The following is a 20,362-nucleotide window of genomic DNA, read 5'->3' on the forward strand; positions in this document are numbered from 1 at the left end:
ATGGCTCATTTGCTTTTGGCTTAGGCCTGTGCGACCGATGTGCCCTGTTCAGCTCATATCGGGAGGCTTCTTCCCCCTCCCCCAACAGCTCTGCCAACATCTTCGCAAAGTAATCAGCCGGCCTCGGGCCCTCCATCCCCTTAGGCAGGCCCACGATCCTTATGATTTGCAACCTCGACCTGTTCTCTAGGTCCTCCACCTTGGCGCTGAGTCCTTTGTTAGCCTCCGCCACCCTCCACAACTCCTCATCCATCAAGGTGAACTGGTCACTGTGCTGAGAGAGAGGCCCCTCCATCCCCTTCAACTTCTCTCCTTGCTCCCGTACCTTGGCCGATGTCTTCAGCCCATCGCCTTCACCGGGGCAATCACCTCTTCCATCCGCTCCTTCATCGCAGCCATCATCTCCTTTCACAGCACCTCTATGTGCTTGCCGAACTACCTCTCGAATTCTCCGGCCATCACTTCAGTCAGAGTTTCCACTGTGAGGGGAGTGACCCCACTCAGCAATCCAGCCTCCGCCATCTTTCTTCCTGCCGGCCTCAGCCGCTCACTCGACGGTCGACGTTCGCTCGCTCCCTTCTTCCCAGTTCCCTTCTTCTAGGCATTCGACATCTTCCACCATCCTTATACCTTCCTGCACTAACTCATTCAAAAACTGCCCTTGCAACCGGGCATTAAAGTTCAAAAATCAGAGCCTCGAGCAAGAGCCACCCAACGTGCTACCTTCACCTACATGCCGCCACTGGAAGAAATAAAATATTTTTTTAAAATAAAAATGAGTTCTCAGGTGACCAAGGAATCCAATGCATGACCTGAAGTCTCTGTCACAGGTGGGGTAAATGGTGGTTGGGGGAGTGGGTGGGTGGCGTCCCCGGGTTGCCATGTATTCCTTCCACTGTCGATGCTTGGTTTCACCTTGCTCTCGGCGATGAAACCCGAGATGTTGAGCTCCTTCCCAGATGCGTTGTCTCCATTATGGTTGACCTTGGGCCCGGGATTCCCATCTGTTGGTTGGGATGTTGCACTTTTTCAAGGAGGTTTTGAGGGTGTCCTTTGCCCTCCTGGGGGTTGCTTGCCGTGTTGAAGCTCTGAGTAGGGCATTTGTTTCAGGGGTTTCATGTCAGATATGCATATAGTGTGGCCCGTCCAGTGGAGCTGATCGAGCGTGGTCAATGCTTCAATGCTGGGGGTGTTGGCCTAAGCAAAAACACTGATGTTGATGCACCTCTCCTGCCAATGAAATTGTAGGATCCTGTGGAGGCAGCACTAGAAGTGCTTCTCCAGGTTTTTGAGGTACCTGCTGTACATAGTCCACGTCTCTTTGCCATTTAGGAGGGCGAGTATCACTACTGACGCCGGGCCTGAGATCCTGATCTTCAAAAACTCTCTTCCTCAGGCAACTGAAGGCTCCGCTGGCACACTGAAGGTGGTTTGAACCTTGCCGGCGATGTCTTCCCTTGTTGACAATAGGTTTCCAAGACATGGAAAGTGGAACACGTTGTCCAAAGGCCTGTTGAGGATTTTGATATGGTGGGAAGAGGTGGGGGGCAGCGGTAGTGCTATGTGGTGGGGGCAGGTTGGTAGAGGATCTTTGTCTTACAGATGTTTAGTGTAAGGCCCGTGCTCTTGTAGGGCTGGATGAAGGTGTTGACGATGGCTTGGAGCTCGGCCCAGATGCAAGCATCGTCTGCATGCTGTCGTTCAATGACAGAGAGCGGGTTGACTTTGGATCTGGCCTGCAGGTAGTGGAGGTTGAACAGATTGCCGTTTGTTCTGTAGTTTAGCTCCACTCCAGGGGGAAGCTTGCTGAGGGTGAGATGGAGCATTGCAGCAAGGAAGCTGAAGGAGAGTGTCAATTCGATGACACAGCCTTGTTTGACCCCAGTCCAAACGTGAATTTGATCTCCTGGATACATTGGTCAGGATCACGACTTACATGTCATCGTGTAGCAGGTGGAGGATGGTGACAAATCTTCGGGGCATTCTAAAATCACTTGTGGTTGGCAGTATCAACGGTTGTTGTTAGGTTAAAGAAGGCCACATGCAAGGGTTTGTGCTGTTCCATGCGTTTCTCTTGTAGTTGCAGCATGATGAAGATCATGGGCTGGATTATCCGTCCCGCTGTGCCGATTTCTGGTTCAGCACGTCGGCGGGATGCCCTGTTTTGCCGGCTGGTCAATGGGATTTCCCATTTTGGGGCAGCCCCACGCCGTTGGGAAACCCCCGGACGTCCGGCAAAACGGAGCATCCCGACGACGGAGAATCCAGCCCCATATCTGTTGTGTCCCTTAGTGGGTGAATACACATTGGGAGTCTGAAAGGAGTGCTTCAGCCACAGGGAGAATGTGATTAAGAAGGACTCTTGCGATGACATTGCCTGTGGCTAACAAAAGGGAAATTCCTCTGTAGTTACTGTAGTTGGACTTGTCATCTTTCTTGAAGATGATCACAATTACGGCATCTCTGAGATCTCTTGGCATGTTCTCCTCCTTTCATATAAGGGAAATGTGGTCATGTATTTGCCAATAGTGCTTCTCTGCCATGTTTTAATGTTTCAGTGGGGATTCCATCTGCTCCCGATGCCTTGTTGTTCTTTTGCTGTCAGATGGTCTTTTCTATCTTGTGCCAGGTTGGGGTTGTGCTGAGATGGTGGTGGGTAGAGTGCCGTGGGATGGAGTCCAGGAAACTCATGTCTTGAAGTGTTCATTCCAATGGGTGCAGACTGCCTCTCTGTTCTTGATGAGCATTTCTCTGTTCTTGGCCAGCCCTGGGATGAGGCCCTGGGTGCTTGGGCCCTAGGTGGCCTTGACTGGGCTAAAGAATCCCCGCACATCATGGTTGTCGGCTAACTGCTGGATCTCCTGCATTTACTCCACCCACTAACTGTTCTTTAAGTCACGGGCCTTTTTCTGGACTCAGCATTCAGCCGTCTCTGGAGCTGTTTTCTTGCTCTCAAGTTGGGTTGTTGTTTCAGGTTCAGAAGAGCCTTGCACTTGCCGCTTATGAGCTCCTGGACCTCCTGGTCGTTCTCATCGAACCAGTCTTGGTGTTTCCTGGTCAAGTTACCAAGACAGAGCAAGAGTAGGAAGGCAGTGCAGGTGTACCCTGCGGTCATCTCCCTGCAAAACAGGTATACCTTTTTGGATACTGTTGAGGGAGATAGCTCACCAGGGGAAGGCAGCAGCAGCCAGGTTCATGGCACCATGGCGGGCTCTGCTGCGCAGGAGGGCAGGAAGAAGAATGGCACAGCTATAGTGATGGGGGACTCAATCGTAAGGGGAATAGACAGGCAATTCTGCGGACGCAATCGAGACTCCAGGATGGTATGTTGCCTCCCTGGTGCAAGGGCGGTGAACAGCCAGCTGTCGTGGTGAACATAGGCACCAACTAAATAGGTAAAAAACAGGATGAGGTCCTACAAGCTGAATTCAGGGAATTAGGAGTTAAACTAAAAAGTAGGACTTCAAAGGTAGTAATCTCAGGATTGTTACCAGTGCCATGCACTAGTCAGAGTAGAAATGTCAGGATAGATAGAATGAATGCCTGGCTTGAGAGATGGTGCAAGAGGGAGGGATTCAAATTCCTGGGACATTGGAACCGGTTCTGGGGGACTAGTACAAACCGGACGGTCTGCACCTGGGCAGGACTGGAACCGATATCCTGGGGGGGATTGGGGTTTGCTAGTGCTGTTGGGGAGGGTTTAAATTAATGTGGCAGGGGATGGAAACCGATGCAGGAAGTCAGAGGGAAGTATATCTGAGCCAGAAACAAAAAGTAGTAAGGGGGAGAAGCCATAGTCAAAAATCAAAAAGGGCCACAGTACAGGGTACAGTGATTGAGGAGAGTGCGAAAAGGGAGGTGGTCAATGCAGGATTGAGGGTGTTGTACCTAAATGCACGCAGTATACGGAACAAGGTAAATGAGCTTGTTGCGCACATTGAAATTGGCTGGTACGATGTGGGCATCACAAAGACATGGCTGCAAGGGGATCAGGGCTGGGATTTAAATATCCAAGGATATATGTCCTATCGAAAAGACAGGCAGATGGGCAAAGGGGACGGGGTTGCATTGTTAGTAAGGAATGAAGTTAAATCGAATACAATGAGCGATATAGGATCAGAAGGCATAGAACCTCTGTGGGTAGAGTTGAGGAATCGCAAAGGTAAAAAGACCCTGATGGGAGTTATGCACAGGTCCCCTAGCAGTAATCAGGATGTGGGGCAGAAAATAAATCAGGAGATTGAAAAGGCATGTAAAAAAGGTAATATTACAATAATCATTGGGGACTTCAATATGCAGGTGGACTGGGAAAATCAGGTTGGTAGTGGATCCCAAGAAAAGGAATTTGTGAAATGTCTAAGAGATGTTTTTTTGGAGCAACTTGTGACAGAGCCCACTAGAGTACAGACAATTCTGGATTTGGTGATGTGTGATGAGGCAGACTTGATTAGGGAACTTAAGGTGAAGGAACCCTTGGGGAGCAGTGACCACAATATGATAGAATTTATCCTGCAGTTTGAGCGGGAGAAGCTGCAATCAGATGTAATGGTATTACAATTAAATAAGGGTAACTACAAAGACATGAGGGAGGAGCTAGCCAGAGTTGATTGGAAAAAGAGCCAAGCAGGGAAGACAGTGGAATAGCAATGTCAGGAGTTTTGGGGGATTATTAGGGGGGCACAACAGAAATTCATCCCAAGGAGGAGGAAACATGCTAAGGGGAGGACAAGGCACCCATGGCTGCCGAGGGATGTCAAGGACAGCACAAAGGCTGAAGAAAAAGCATACAAAGTGGCAAGGATTAGTGGGAAGCCAGAGGATTGGGGAGCCTTTAAAAGCGAGCAGAGGACAACTAAAAAAAAAAAGCAATAAGGGGGGAGAAGATGAAGTATGAGTGCAAGCTAGCTAGTAATATAAAGGAAGATAGGAAGAGTAAGAGAGAGGCAAAAATAGACATTGGACCACTGGAAAATGTGGCTGGAGAAGTAATAATAGGAAACAAAGAAATGGCAGACAAACTGAATAGTTACTTTGCATCAGTATTCACGGTGGAAGACACCAGTGGGATGCCAGAGCTCCAGGAGAAGAAGAACCAGCGGGCAGAGGTGAGTGCAGTGAACATTACTACGGAGAAGGTTCTGGGGAAACTGAAAGGTCTGAAGGTGGATAAGTCACCTGGGCTGGATGGACTACACCCTCGGGTCTTAAAAGAGATAGCTGAGGAAATTGTGGAGGCACTGGTGATGATCTTTTAGGAATCATTGGAGGCAGGAAGGGTCCCAGAGGACTGGAAAGTGGCTAATGTAACACCACTGTTTAAGAAGGGAGGGAGGCAGAAGACGGGACATTATAGGCCGCTTAGCCTGACTTCAGTCATTGGTAAGATTTTAGAGTCTGTTATTAAAGATGAGATCACAAAGTACTTGGAAGTGCATGGTAAAATAGTACTGAGTCAGCAGGGCTTTGTCAAAGGGAGGTTGTGTCTGACAAATCTGTTAGAGTTCTTTGAGGAGGTAACAAGGAAGTTAGACAAAGGAGACCCAGTGGATGTGATCTATTTAGATTTCCAGAATACCTTTGACAAGGTGCCGCATAGTAGACTGGTAAATAAGTTAAAAGCCGACTTCCAGTTGCGGCTATGCCTAGGTAGGTCGCACGTTCGGCAGCTCCTGCCGGGAACGGACTTTTGGGCTCTCTAGAGGGGCCCCAACGGCAATTGTTCGATGGCTTCCAGTGTGGGAAGGTGACAGCAAGGCCCACCTGACATTATATGGATTGGACCAGGAGTGGAGCGGTGAAAAAGTGATCTTGGAGCAGCGAAAAGTGAGAGGGAGAAAAAACAAGATGGCGGCGGGTGGAGACCAAGCAGCATGGGCGCAGTGGTCGCAGGAGCAGCAGGGGTTTCTTAGACGCTGCTTTGAGGAGCTGAAAACCAAAATGCTGGCGCCAATGAAGGCGGCGATTGAGAAGCTTGTGGAGACCCAGAAGGCCCAAGGCACGGCGATCCGGGAGGTGCGGCAAAAAAGCCTCGGAGAACGAGGACGAGACCTTGGGCCTGGCGGTGAAGGTGGAGGCGCACGAGGCGCTGCACAAGAGGTGGGCGGAAAGATTTGAGGACCTGGAGAATAGGACGAGGAGGAAGAATCTTCGGATTCTGGGTCTCCCCGAAGGAGTGGAGGGGCCCGATGCTTGGGCATATGTGAGCACGATGCTCAATTCGCTGATGGGTGCGGGATCCTTCCCGAGGCCTCTGGAGCTAGATGGGGCTCACCGGGTCCTAGCAAGGAGACCCAAGGCCAACGAGCCGTCAAGGGCTGTAGTGGTGAGGTTTCACCGCTTTATGGACAGAGAGTGTGTCCTGAGATGGGCCAAGAAAGAGCGGAGCAGCAGGTGGGAGAACACGGAGATACGAATCTACCAGGACTGGAGTGCAGAGGTGGCTAAGAAGAGAGCTGGTTTTAATCGGGCTAAGGCAGTGCTCCATCGAAAGGGGGTGAAGTTCGGTATGCTGCAGCCAGCGCGACTGTGGGTCACGTTCCAGGATCAGCACCACTATTTTGAAGCGCCTGATGAGGCATGTAGCTTTATAGGGACTGAAAAGTTGGACTCAAATTGAGGGTTTGTTGTGGGGGGATGTTTCCTGTGTATATGGTCTTTATTACGTTTAGGGAATGTTCCTCTGGTTTGGGTGCTGGATGGGGATGGGTGAAGGGATTTGATGGGGAGACTGTGGGAGAGCGTGGGCGTCGGTGTTGGAGGGGCAAACCCCCACGATGGAAGAGGGGGAGTGGAGGTCCAAGGAGGGGGAATTGGGGTAAGGCCGCAAAAGGAGCTGCGCCAGAGGGGGCAGGGCCGGCTCAGGAAAGCTTGGGTATTTTCCTGCGCTAGAGAAGGACGGGGGTGGGGGTCGGGGGGGGGGATGGGCAGTGCTGGAGAGGAGCGCACACTGACTGCCAGGGAGGGGGAGGGGGGATTCTCACACTGGAGGGGGTCGATGGAATGGCGGGAGAGGCCCGGGGTCAGCAGGAGTCAGCTGACTTACGGGAGTGTTATGGGGGGAGCAGAAGGGCTAGATGTGGATCTAGCGGGGGGGATGGGGGGGGGGGGGTAGAGGAGGGGTATAGGGTTGCTGCTGCATTGTCCAAAGGGGAGCTGGAAGTAGGAGAGGTGGTCGGGGCGGGGGGTCCGCCATCTGGGGGACTGGAGGGTGCGGGAGGCGCGGACACGTGGCTGGCCTAGAAAAGGAGATGGCTAGTCGGCGGGGGTGGGGGGGGTGGTGGGGGGGGGGGGGGGGGGGGGGTGAGTAGCCCCTCAATCCAGCTGATAACTTGGAATGTGAGGGGCCTGAACGGGGCCGGTCAAGAGGGCCCGGGTGTTCGCGCACTGAAAGGGACTGAAGGAAGATGTGGTTATGCTCCAGGAGACACACTTGAAGGTGGCAGATCAGGTTAGGCTGAGAAAGGGATGGGTAGGACAGGTGTTCCATTCAGGGCTGGATGCGAAGAACAGAGGGGTTGCAATACTGGTGGGGAAGCAGGTGTTGTTTGAGGCAATGAATATTGTAGTGGATAGTGGAGGTCGATATGTGATGGTGAGCAGTAGGTTGCAGGGGATCGCTCTAGGTCCAGGACGGGTAAGAAGCCGGCTGCGGCCAAGGTGCTTAGGGGGTTTATGGACCAGATGGGAGGAGTGAATCCATGGAAGTTTGTCAGGCCTCAGGCCAGGGAATTTTCATTCTTTTCCCACGTCCATAGAGTCTAATCCCGGACAGATTTTTAAATTTTGAGTAGGGCGCTAATCCCGAAAGTGGAGGGAACGGAGTATTCGGCCATAGCCATCTCAGACCACGCCCTGCACTGGGTGGAGCTGGAGTTGGGGGAGGAGAGGGACCAGCGCCCGCTGTGGCACCTTGATGTGGGACTGTTGGCGGATGAGGAGGTGTGCAGGCAGGGGTGTATTGAAAGATATTTGGAGGCCAATGACAACGGGGAGGTGCAGGTGGGGGTAGTCTGGGAGGCGCTGAAGGCGGTGGTCAGGGGAGAGTTAATTTCCATCAGGGCCCATAGGGAGAAGAGAGAGAGCAGGGAGAGGGAGAGGTTGGTGGGGGAGATATTAAGGGTGGACAGGAGATATGTAGAGGCCCCCGAGGACTACTCAGGGAGCGGCGGAACCTCCAGACGGAGTTCGACCTGTTGACCACAGGGAAGGCAGAGGCACAGTGGAGAAAAAGCACAGGGGGCGACGCATGAGTATGGGGAGAAGGCGAGTCAGATGCTGGCACACCAGCTTCGTAAGAGGGAGGCAGCGAGGGAGATAGGTGGAATTAAGGATAGCGGGGGGGGATACGGTGCGGAGTGCGGTGAGAATAAATGAGGTATTTAGGGACTTTTATGGGGATCGTACAGATCTGAGCCCCCACCAGAGGAAGTGGGGATGCAACAATTTCTGGATCAGCTGAGGTTCCCGAGGGTGGAGGAGCAGGAGGTGGCTGGTTTAGGGGCACCAATTGGGCTGGAGGAGCTGGTTAAAGGATTGGGGAGCATGCAGGCGGGGAAGGCCCCGGGGCCAGATGGGTTCCCGGTCGGGTTTTACAGGAAATACGCGGACCTGCTAGGTCCGTTGCTAGTGAGGACTTTCAATAAGGCAAGGGACGGGGGGTACCTTGCCCCCGACAATGTCCGGGGCGCTGATCTCTCTGATCCTGAAGCGGGACAAGGACCCACTGCAGTGTGGGTCGTATAGACCGATCTCGCTCCTCAATGTGGATGCTAAGTTGCTGGCAAAAGTGCTGGCTACGAGAATTGACGACTGTGTCCCGGGGGTGATTCATGAGGACCAGACGGGATTTGTAAAGGGCAGGCAGCTAAACACTAATGTGCGGAGGCTCCTCAATGTGATTATGATGCCCCCAGTGGAGGGAGAAGCGGAGATAGTGGCAGCTATGGACGCGGAGAAGGCCTTTGACCGGGTGGAGTGGGAGTATCTTTGGGAAGTGTTGCGGAGGTTTGGGTTCGAGGAGGGGTTCATCAGCTGGGTCAGATTGTTATATAGAGCCCCGGTGGCGAGTGTGGCTACGAATCAGCGGAGGTCGGAGTACTTTCGGCTGTACTGAGGGACGAGGCAGGTGTGCCCCCGTCCCCCTTGCTGTTTGCATTGGCAATTGAACCTCTGGCCATGGCATTAAGGGAGTCCAGGAAATGGAGGGGACTGGTTCGAGGGGGAGAGGAACATCGGGTGTCGCTGTATGCGGACGACCTGTTGCTGTGTGTGGCAGATCCAGTGGAGGGGATGGCAGAGGTCATGCGGATCCTAAGGGAGTTTGGGGACTTCTCGGGGTATAAGCTTAATGTAGGGAAAAGTGAGCTCTTTGTGGTGCATCCAGGGGACCAGGGAAGGGGGATAGACGACCTGCCGTTGAAGAGGGCGGAAAGGAGCTTTCGGTACTTCGGGATCCAGGTGGCTGGGAGTTGGGGGGCCCTGCACAAACTCAATTTGACGCGGTTGGTGGAGCAGATGGAGGAGGATTTCAAAAGATGGGATATGCTGACACTCTCATTAGCGGGTAGGGTGCAGTCGGTTAAAATGATGGTCTTCCCGAGGTTTCTCTTTGTGTTCCAGTGCCTTCCCATTATGATTCCCAAGGCCTTTTTCAAACGGGTAGGTAGGAGTATCATGGGTTTCGTGTGGGCAAATAAGACCCCGAGAGTAAAGAGGGTGTTTCTGGAGCGTAGTAGGGACAGGGAGGGCTGGCTCTGCCAAATTTGTGCGGCTATTATTGGGCAGCCAATGTGGCAATGATCCGTAAGTGGGTAATGGAGGGAGAGGGGGCGGCGTGGAAGAGGTTGGAGATGGCGTCCTGTGTGGGCACGAGCCTGAGGACGCTGGCGACGGCACCGCTGCCGCTCTCGCCGACAAGGTACACCACGAGTCCGGTGGTGGCGGCGACGTTGAAGATCTGGGGGCAGTGGAGACGACACAGGGGTGAGGTGGGAGCCTCGGTTTGGTCCCCGATTCGGGAGAACCATCGGTTCGTCCTGGGAAGGATGGATGGGGGATTTTGGAGCTGGCATCGGGCAGGGATTAGAGGAATGGGGGACCTGTTTATAGATTGGGCGTTTGCGAGCCTGGGGGCGCTGGAGGAAAAATTTGGGCTACCCCCGGGAAATGCTTTCAGGTATATGCAAGTGAGGGCATTTGTGAGGCGGCAGGTGAGGGAATTTCCGCTGCTCCTGGCACAGGGGACTCAGGGTGATTTCGGGTGTATGGGTTGGAGAAGGCAGGGTTTCAGCGATCTACCAGGAGCTGAAAGAAGAGGAGGAGGCCTCGGTAGAGGAGTTAAGGGGCAAGTGGGAGGAGGAGCTTGGGGAGGAGATAGATGAGGGTCTGTGGGCTGATGCCCTGAGTAGGGTTAATTCTTCCTCCTCTTGCGCCAGGCTCAGCCTAATACAATTCAAGGTTATTCACAGAGCGCATATGACAGGGGCGAGGTTGAGTAGGTTCTTTGGGGTGTAGGATAGATGTGGGAGGTGCTCGGGAAGCCCGGCGAACCACGTCCACATGTTCTGGTCGTGCCCGGCATTGGATGGGTTTTGGAGGGGTTTCGCGAGGACTTTCTCCAAGGTGGTGAAAGTCCAGGTCAAGCCGAGTTGGGGGTTGGCACTATTTGGGGTAACGGACAAGCCGGGAGTGCAGGAGGCGAAAGAGGCCGGTATCCTGGCCTTTGCATCCCTGGTAGCCCGGCGGAGGATCTTGCTATTATGGAAGGACGCGAAGCCCCCCAGTGTGGAAGCCTGGATAAATGACATGGCAGGGTTCATTAAGCTGGAGAGGATAAAGTTTGCCTTACGAGGGTCTGTGCAGGGATTCTTCAGGCGGTGGCAACCGTTCCTAGACTATCTCACGGAGCGTTAGGAGGTCAGCAGCAGCAGCAACCCAAGGGTGGGGGGGGAGGGTTGCTGTGGGGGGGGGGGGGAATTCGGGGGGGTGGGGGGAGTTTCTGGGGGGGGGGGGAATTTGGGTGGGTGGGGGGAGCTTCCCTACGAGTACCTTTGAATGTCATATGGGGGGGTTACTGTATATGGGGAAACCCAATGTAAAAGTTTTGTATAATTTTTGACTGTTGTGTTTGCGTTTCTTCCTTTTTGTTATGGGGGGGGTGGGGGGGGTTGTTAAAAATTTTGTTGGAAAGTTTGAATAAACACATTAAAAACAAAGTTAAAAGCCCATGGTGTTAAGGGTAAGATCCTGGCATGGATAGAGGATTGCAGATAATACAAAGATCTGTAGAGGGACAGGTAGTATTGATGTAGCAAGGGGGCTGCAGAAGGATTTGGACAAGCTAGGAGAGTGGGCAATGAAGTGACAAATGAAATTCAATGTGGAAAAGTGTGAGGTTATGCACTTTGGAAGGAGGAATTTAGGCATAGATTATTTTCTAAATGGGGAAATGCTTAGGAAATCAGAAGCACAAAGGGACTTGGGAGTCCTTGTTCACAATTCTTCTAAGGTTAATGTGCAGATTCAGTTGGCAGTTAAGAAGGCAAATGCAATGTTAGCATTCATGTCAAGAGGGCTAGAATACAAGACCAGGGATATACTTCTGAGGCTGTATAAGACACTGGTCAGACCCCATTTGTAGTCTTGTGAGCAGTTTTGGGCCCCGAATCTAAGGAAGGATGTGTTGGCCTTGGAAAGGGTCCAGAGGAGGTTCACAAGAATGAACCCTGGAATGAAGAACTTGTCGTATGAGGAACGTTTGAGGACTCTGGGCCTGTACTCGTTGGGAGTTTAGAAGGATGAGAGTGGATCTTATTGAAACTTACAAGATACTGCGAGGCCTGGATAGAGTGGACGTGGAGAGGATGTTTCCACTTGTAGGAAAAACTAGAACCAGAGGACACCATCTCAGACTAAAGGGACGATCCTTTAAAACAGAGATGAGGAGGGATTTCTTCAGCCCAAGGGTGGTGACTGTGGAACTCTTTGCTGCAGAAGGCTGTGGAGGCCAAATTACTGAGTGTCTTTAAGACAGAGATAGATAGTTTCTTGATTAATAAGGGGATATGGGGAGAAGGCAGGAGAATGGGGATGAGAAAGTATCAGCCATGATTGAGTGGCGGAGCAGACTCGATGGGCCGAGTGGCCTAATTCTGCTCCTATGTCTTATGGTCTCTTTGCAGGTGCTAATTATGGAGGCCTTGAAGGCAGAAGTGGCACTGGAGGCAATTTGCACCTCTGGGTTACCGGGAGTCATCAGGTTGGCAGTGAAGGCTGAATAGGGCTCTCTAATCAACGTCCTTGAGTGCCTCCGCGCTTATTTTCCTGCGACATTTTTTCTGTTGCCCTTGCTGCTTTGGGGCTTCTTTGATATTGATCATAGATAGGATTAAATGGTGGTTCGTCCAGCAGTCATCAGCTCCTGTCATGGCATGGGAGATACGCACGAACGTGTGGCCCCATCGCTTAAATGAGGATGCGTTGAGCAGCTGCAAGTGCCTGGAGCGAGGGTGTTGACATTAGGCCTTGTACTTGTCTCTCTGACAGAATGATAAGCTTACGATTCTAGGCATTTTGTCAGGAGCAGGGTACCATTGGTATTGGATTTCCCTCCCCTTCTTTGGACCTCCCCAGCGGTCTGTGCCCTTTCCAACTCTGGTTTTGAAGTCACCAAAGAAGATCAGCTAGCAGAGCTTTGGAACTTGGGCCAAGGATTGTTCAGGACTGGACTAAAATTCCTCTTTGGGGGGCGGCACGGTGGCGCAGTGGTTAGCACTGCTTTCCCACGCTGTTGACGAACCGGGTTTGATGCCGGCCCTGGGTCACTATCCGTGTGAATTTGCACATTTCCCCCCCCCCCCCCCCTGTGTCTGCGTGGGTTTCACTCCCAAAACCCAAAGATGTGCAGGGTAGGTGGATTGGCTAAATTGTCCCTTAATTGGAATTTTAAAAAAATTCCTCTTTGGACTCATCTGTTGGGGTGTATGCGCCAAGGACTTTAGCGCACTGAGTAAGTCAAAGGGTCGTGAAGCATTCATTTATCCTGACTGGGGAGTCTCTGAGACAGCCAACTAATTTATTTTTAATGATGAAATTAACCCCATAGAGGCAGCAATCTTTTTCTGGCTTACCTTTCCAGAAAAAGGTGTAACCCACCACCTAGTCCTTAAACTGGCCCTCACTGAACCATTGGGTCTCGCTTATGCTATGGGCGAGGCGTTTTCAGAACCCCAAAATGTATCATGGAGTTCAACCAACCTCTCCCTTTAATGGATTTGTTGCTTTTCCGAGCACGTGGCTTTTCCCCGAGGCGTGGGATTACAATTATGGACTCGTGGTTTTTAAACAGAAAACACTATTTATTCCATGAACTCAATGTAACATCTTAAATAAACATTGGATTTCTTAACACCCCTTACTTCAAAGATAAGTCAGAAAATATTGCAACAGTGAATACTTCCTTAAAATGTTCCTTCAATCTTCCAAGAGAATTAACACCTTTAAACAGTATCACATCAGGTTAAAGGGTATATATAGTTTCTGTAGAATGGCAGAGATATATTAGCTTGGGTGACTTCAGCTCCAGCACCCTGCTTTCCTCTTGCAGCTCTCTGGACACACACACAGACACACCCAAGCTGCGGTCTCAAACTGGCTTTCTCCTTTTAATCAGATCACAGCAAACCAGAACTTCTCAAGCTGCTGTCTCAAACTGGCTTTCTCCTTTTAATCAGCTCACAGCAAAACAGCCAGACACTTTTAAACTGCTCTCAGCAAAACCAGCCAGACACTTTTCAAAACTGTAAAATCAAACAAAATGGCTGAACTGAGCTGAGTTCCACCCACTCTATGACATCACTGTTTTCTTAAAGGTACATTGCTTATACCTCCATTTCTTAAAGGCACTCTTGCATGACACTTAGGACGGTGATGTCAATGTCAAAATGTCTGAGCTCCTGGGTAATGATAGTTGTCCGCTGTTCCGGTCTGTCACTCTTGGGGTTGTCCATGAGGGTTCTGATATTCCAGGTCCCGAACTTCATTTTAAGGGTTAGAAGGTGCCTGTGCATGAGTTCCTTTAACGTGGGATGGCTGTTGCACACAGCTACCACATTGGCTTGACTAAGCACTGTTGTGGTGTGACAGCTCGGAACGCTATGTGAGCTGGTCCTAACATTTACATTTTCAGTGTCCCATCTGCAGTTTCTGTACTCCTTTGTATGTACAAGTTTCATGAGTAAGGAAGATTATTTATTGTAAATTTGGACTTTCCTTCTGTTCAAACTCTTAACTACAGGTCAGTTAGCCTGTTATCAGTCGTCAGGAAATTGCTGGTATGTATTATTAAGGAAGTCTTAACAATGCATTTAGAAAATAATAGTATGATTAGACACAGTCAACCTGGTTTTACAAAATGGAGATCACGTTTGACAAATTTATTAGCCTTTTTTTTAGAAGATAACTAATAGGTTGGATAAAATAGAACTAGTATACGTCGTATACTTAGATTTCCAAAAGCATTCAATAAGTTGTCACATATGAGGTTAATACATAAGAGCTCTTGGAGTTGAGAGTAACACATTTGCATGAATAGAGAATTGGTTAACGGACAGGAAGCAAAGAGTGGAAGTAAGCAGGGTATTTTCAAGTTAGCATGTTGTTACTAGCTGAGTGCTGCATGGATCACTGCTTAGGCTCACCTATTTACAATCTATATTGATGATTTAGATAAAAAAAGAGAAGTGTCTCAGTTTGCTGATAATACAAATCTAGGTGGGAATGTGAACTGAGAGGTGGATACAAGGACGCTCCAAAGAGATATAGGGTGTGATCTTCCGGCCGCATTGCGCCGAAAAGGCTGCACGGCCGGTAGATGCAGGGAAATCTCTTCCATGATCTGCTGGGCTTGCCACACCTCGCGAGATCTAACGCGATCTTGCGAGATATCATGATCTGAATCCCGCCCATTGTGGGCGGGAGCACTATTTTGCAAATCTGCATATTAGAATGGGACAGCTCATCTCATGCTCTCCCCATGATCCACCCAAGGTGCTAGATTCTAATCCCTTCGCCTCGGTGACCTCGGTTGAGCAACGTTATGTGCTCATCTCCAAAAACGGACACCAGATGGAACAGAACTCATGGGGTTCTCCCAGGGGATCAGAGGCCCCCAGGTGCTTGCCCTCTGGGCAGGGTGGCACCCTGGCACTGCTGGTGCCACCCAGGCACCTTAGCACTGCCAGCCTGGCATCATCTGGTTGGCAGCCCCAGGTGCCAAGTTGGCATTTTTCCCAGGTTGGGGATCGGGCCCGGGGGTGCCTTGTGCAGGTGCGGGGGGGGGGGCCCTGAGGACCCCTTATAGGTGAGTTGGGGTTTTGGGGGAGGTTCCAGATTGCGTGGGGGAGGGGGGGGGTCGAGAGATTGGGACGCCATTTTAAAATGGCTCTTGATTTCCTCCTGCACTGAGGAGTTCCGACCGGCGGAGCTCCTGAGTGCAGGAAATGGGAGTAAGTGGCAGTCCGCTGAAGCCCGAATAGAACCAGAGTCCCCGTAGATAGCGTGGTGTTTCTCGGCGTAGTGAGTGCTGGGAAACACCCGGCTAAACACGCTCGTTACGGGACTCTGTTCCCATTTGGTTAGACCACACCCATAGACTGGTTAAGTGAGTGGAAAACAAAGTGGCAGATGGAATAGAATATGGTGATGTATTAGGTTATTCACTTTGGCAGTAATTTATTTCTCAATTTTCAGCGGTGCAGGAAAGGGATTGGGGTCAGAAATCTGTCATGCTTTTATTTAGAAGCTGCTAGCACCATTGTAAAAATGAGCATTTTGGAACCTCTGGAATTTTCACAGAGGCGGCTGTGTTTTAATATGCCTGGGGGAACTAATTTCAGTTGTCTTTATCACTTGATAAGCAACGGTCGCAACGTATGATGCACAATACGGACCAATCATGCTTGCAACCTTTTCTGAAGTACCTCTTCAGATCTACAAGTTAACAGCATGAAGGTCATATCATTGTCTGCCCAAGTGTAAAAAGGACATTTGTTGTAGGTGAGAAACAGACTGAGTGATCTTAGTTATGTTTTCACATGATAGTGAAAGAAATAGTACCTCGGTATAGATGAAATTTTTAACACATTTTTTTGCATACAGTCTCCTCTCACCATTCTTTCAAATATAATGAATACTGGTTTTGTACAGAGCAATATTTTCTGCTGTGAACAGAAATTTTGAATAAAGTACAGAATTCCAAACATTTATTTGTTGCTTTCATGATCCAAATTAGATGACTTCACATAGTAGCAATTGTTAAAGCTTAATTTTGAAAGAAAAAGCTGTTTCTTGTTTCTAATGCTAAACTTATGGTGCAGACTTTTTAATCTTATCTTTGCGCATTTCATATCTTCGTGCTATTAACTAACTTTTGTTTTTAATTAATTTCGTCCAGTGCACTGTTTTCAGAAGGTGTGGAGCTGAATTTATTGGCCAAATTTAATTATCTGTGAAGCTTTGTTTCCATGAAAATCAACACTACTTTAGAGCAGCGGTATACTTACTAAATGTAATATTTTTAATAGGAGACTCTATGGTTAAGTGCTGTCACTGATGAGCACCTGACTGATCTTTGATTGTTATTGAGACTTCCACTTGGCCCTGCATGCTTTTCCTCGTGTTGAATGGAGTGAGCTACATGTGCTGAACTGACACAGAGCAAATGACCCCCTTGTGACTCATCTGGTCTGCAGCATTAGGTTACTGATCTCTTTAGAGGCTGGTCATTAGCGCAAATTCAACAGAGACTTGGAAGGAAGCGTAATAAAGCACCTGGATTCACTCTTTAACTAATATTTTCAAGAATGTCCGATAAGGCTGAACCACAAAAGTTGATTTTTTATAAATGGAGTGCTGGCTTGTGTGAAATTAATGATTTTGAAATCATTAGCAGTCCTCACACCAATTCAATAATGGAGTGTTTTCACCTTCACCGCTGAGGCAATAAGCTCGTTGAGTGGATCACCATATTAAAATCAGTAGGATGAAAATTGGGTGAGTTCTATGATACATGGATGGTCTGCTCTGCCATTTTACTGCCAAGTGGTGATGATGAACATTGTCCCCTCCATCTTTAAATGTGTGAAAATTAAAATGTCTTAATATAGTCAGCATCTATATAATAAGACAAACAGTATATGAAATAGAATAGGCAGTATTACAAATGTCTTTATTTGTCACTAGATCAAATGATATTTCAGCATTTCAGAAAGACACATTAAGGCAGTGTAGTTAACCATAAATGTGAAGGCACAACATAACTTTACTGAAATCACAGTGCAAAGATATATTGGAGTAAATCACACGTCAAACTGCAATTTTAGTACCAGGATAAGGAACAAAGCTTCTCATTCAATTACTTTTTAAATGACTGTCGATTTTGATGATAGAATTTTAGGTTATCAGAGTATTTTTACAGTAGTTGCTTTATTTCTGATGTGTTTTCTGTATTTACTATCTGTTTTTAAATCTGTAAAGACAATACCAAAAGTACAGTCAGTTTATAGGAAAACTTTGTTGAAAATAAAAATTGTAACAATATAACAACTATCTCCATTTGTCTACAGCCCAAAAGGGAATTCTGCATCTCTCCCCTGATGTTTATCAAGAAATGGAAGCAAGTCGTAACAAGGCAGCTCCTACAATGAACTATTTGACATCTAAAGAAATAAACCAAGGATGTAGTTCATTCTTCAGTACTGCCAGCAACACAGCAACCATTGCAAGGGAGCTTCTGTTGAATGGTACATCCCCAACTGCAGAAGCGATAAGCTTGAAAGGAAAAGCACCTGCTTCTCCATGTTCAGCAGTACAACCCTCTCAACAACTAGAGTACTTAGCCAGAATCCAAGGTTTCCAGGTGGGGAAAGTGAAACTCTTTAATGGTTAATTATTTCTTTTTTTTAAATCTTACGGTATTTGGAACTATACATAGAATTTTCCATATTCACATTTATTTTCCAAGATTGATGGGCACCAATGTATCCACATATTTATTGCATCAACAGGTTACGTCCAGACTTGCCAAATATAATCACTGTATGTGTCAGTTTTTTGCACATTTTCTTTCCCAGATCAACTTATAAAAGGGAGTTCAAGTTTAAGTAAGTTGAAATTGAGGAACTCTTTGAAAATCACTGTAAATTCCGTAACTAAAAAATGTGAACTTGCAGTTAGTTACTGATTTATAATCAAATTTGTAAAATATTTCAAATATTGGGGCAGCACGGTAGCCTTGTGGATAGCACAATTGCTTCACAGCTCCAGGGTCCAAGGTTCGATTCCGGCTTGGGTCACTGTCTGTGCGGAGTCTGCACATCCTCCCCGTGTGTGCGTGGGTTTCCTCCGGGTGCTCCGGTTTCCTCCCACAGTCCAAAGATGTGCAGGTTAGGTGGATTGGCCAAGCTAAATTGCCCTTAGTGTCCAAAATTGCCCTTAGTGTTGGGTGGGGTTACTGGGTTATGGGGATAGGGTGGCGGTGTTGACCTGGGGTAGGGTGCTCTTTCCAAGAGCTGGTGCAGACTCGATGGGCCGAATGGCCTCCTTCTGCACTGTAAATTCTATGATAATCTATGAAATCAAATCCAAAATGTTGCAAGGTAAAATCAGCACACTGACCCTTCAAAGAAAGGCAGAGATTTGTTTGTGTCATGGTTTATCTTTGATTGAAACAGTAATTCCTAACCTGGGCTATTGAGTTAAACACATCATGAAAACAAAGGGAAAGCGTTAATTTATTTACAAATGCTGTTTTACTCCTTTTTCTTCTCTTTTCTCTACTCATTTTGAGACACTGGGCTGCATTTTACTGCTTGTTCCCTGCCTCCCCACCCCACCCTACCCTCCTCCACAGAAGGAAAGTCGCTGGAAGTCAGCTCACTCTATGCAAGCCGCCCCTGCAGCCATAATACCCTGCAGGCTATCTAAATTGGCTGACAGTATGACTTAGTGCGACCTGCCCTCGGGAGCTGCCAGGTAATCCAGTTGGCTGGTAGCTCCAGCAGTCTCAGCTGCGCCAAGAGTGCTGCTGAGACTGCAACCAGTCCCAAGGAGAAAGCCCAATGGATCCTAGACTGAGGTAAGGCAGGATATTGGGCAGGACTGGTTTGACCAGCTTAGGGTGGTGGTGCAGAGGGATGATTTTGGAGAGCTGGCGGGTAGGAAGAAAGGGGATGGGGTACTATTTTAAGGGTCTGTCTCCGATGCGCAAAATGCATCCCCTTGAAGAGAGTAGACACGTTTCCTTCCTGCCCTGGTTAAAACCTTTTTTAAATAACAATCTTCCCAATCCTGCCTGCCCCTGGCAGCCATATGAAGGGCAGTGTATTATCGGTTCAATTGGCTTGTTATTAAACTCAGTTGACTCCTAATTATTTATTTACATAATCTGGGAAGATTGCTATGTTATAGGGGTGTGCTCAAGGGTGGGAGGGCTAGGCACCAGCACTATTTTACATGCCCCCCAGACTAAAACATGCCCGGAAGGAGCATATAAAGTCCAACCCACCGTGTCCAGCTGCATAAAGGTCCATGGTGCCAGCAGCCTCAAGTAATGGTTATTATCTATCTATAAGCTACACCATCTGTGTCAGTCGGTTATTGAACTATAGAGGGCATCACAACCAAGCCATAGTCTTTCCTCACCCAACACATTAACATATGTACTTTCCAGCTGGAGTTCTCAGTTAGCAATTAGAGGAGGAATGTGAACATTTTGTTTCACCTTCCTATCCCAGGCTTTTGAGGAGAATTGTTGCCACCTGAGATAATCATGGACCATAAATCAAATCTGAAGCATTCTGTTTGCATAGCTGAGTGTCACACAGTGCAGACTCTTCAACCAATTAAGCAATCAAAACAGCTAGTATTTACCATTGTTAGTATTTTCCTTTCGAATAACTATACAGTACTTGGAAAAATGTTATGTAATTTTTGTTACGCGATTCTTTTCCAGTCGGTTAAAAAGTCTAAACGATCCTTAGCTACAATGGCTACAAAGTTTTAAACTGAAAAGTAACATGATCAGAACCCAGCCAGGTTAAGTGTAAGTATATATGACAGTATTTTTCCAGTACTGTAATCTGGATAAATAATATGGCCGGGATTTAATGAAAAGGAAACAGAGTCCCGTTTTGGTCGCATTCAGCAGGCATTTCCTGGCACTTGCAGCGCCGAGACCGACCCCGCTTTAAACAGGATTCTACTTTTTTTGGGCCTCGCGAGGAACGTCCCGCCAAGGCCGCACTTATTCATTTCCTGCACTAACGAGTTCAGCTTCTCAGACCAAGAAGAGATTGGGGCACCATTA

The 20,362-nt window shown here is 48.6% G+C and overlaps 1 protein-coding gene and 1 long non-coding RNA gene across 8 annotated transcripts in view; one reads left to right on the forward strand and one right to left on the reverse strand.

The window, feature by feature from the left end:
- stau2 (staufen double-stranded RNA binding protein 2) overlaps nucleotides 1–20,362 on the forward strand; it is a 622,240-nt gene that overhangs the window by 400,964 nt on the left and 200,914 nt on the right. For all 7 annotated transcript variants that reach the window (XM_072467549.1, XM_072467553.1, XM_072467552.1 and 4 more), the window contains one exon: nucleotides 17,622–17,914. In XM_072467549.1, coding sequence (XP_072323650.1) covers nucleotides 17,622–17,914 — 293 coding nt within the window. The remainder of the gene's footprint in view (nucleotides 1–17,621; nucleotides 17,915–20,362) is intronic.
- Nucleotides 17,206–20,362, reverse strand: part of LOC140385420 (uncharacterized) — a 53,029-nt gene continuing 49,872 nt past the window's right edge. The window contains exon 3 of the long non-coding RNA XR_011933361.1: nucleotides 17,206–17,524. This is a non-coding gene — a long non-coding RNA (uncharacterized lncRNA). The remainder of the gene's footprint in view (nucleotides 17,525–20,362) is intronic.

The sequence above is a fragment of the Scyliorhinus torazame genome, chromosome 11 (genome assembly GCF_047496885.1).
Source record: "Scyliorhinus torazame isolate Kashiwa2021f chromosome 11, sScyTor2.1, whole genome shotgun sequence".
In the NCBI taxonomy this organism is placed as follows: Eukaryota; Metazoa; Chordata; class Chondrichthyes; order Carcharhiniformes; family Scyliorhinidae; genus Scyliorhinus; species Scyliorhinus torazame.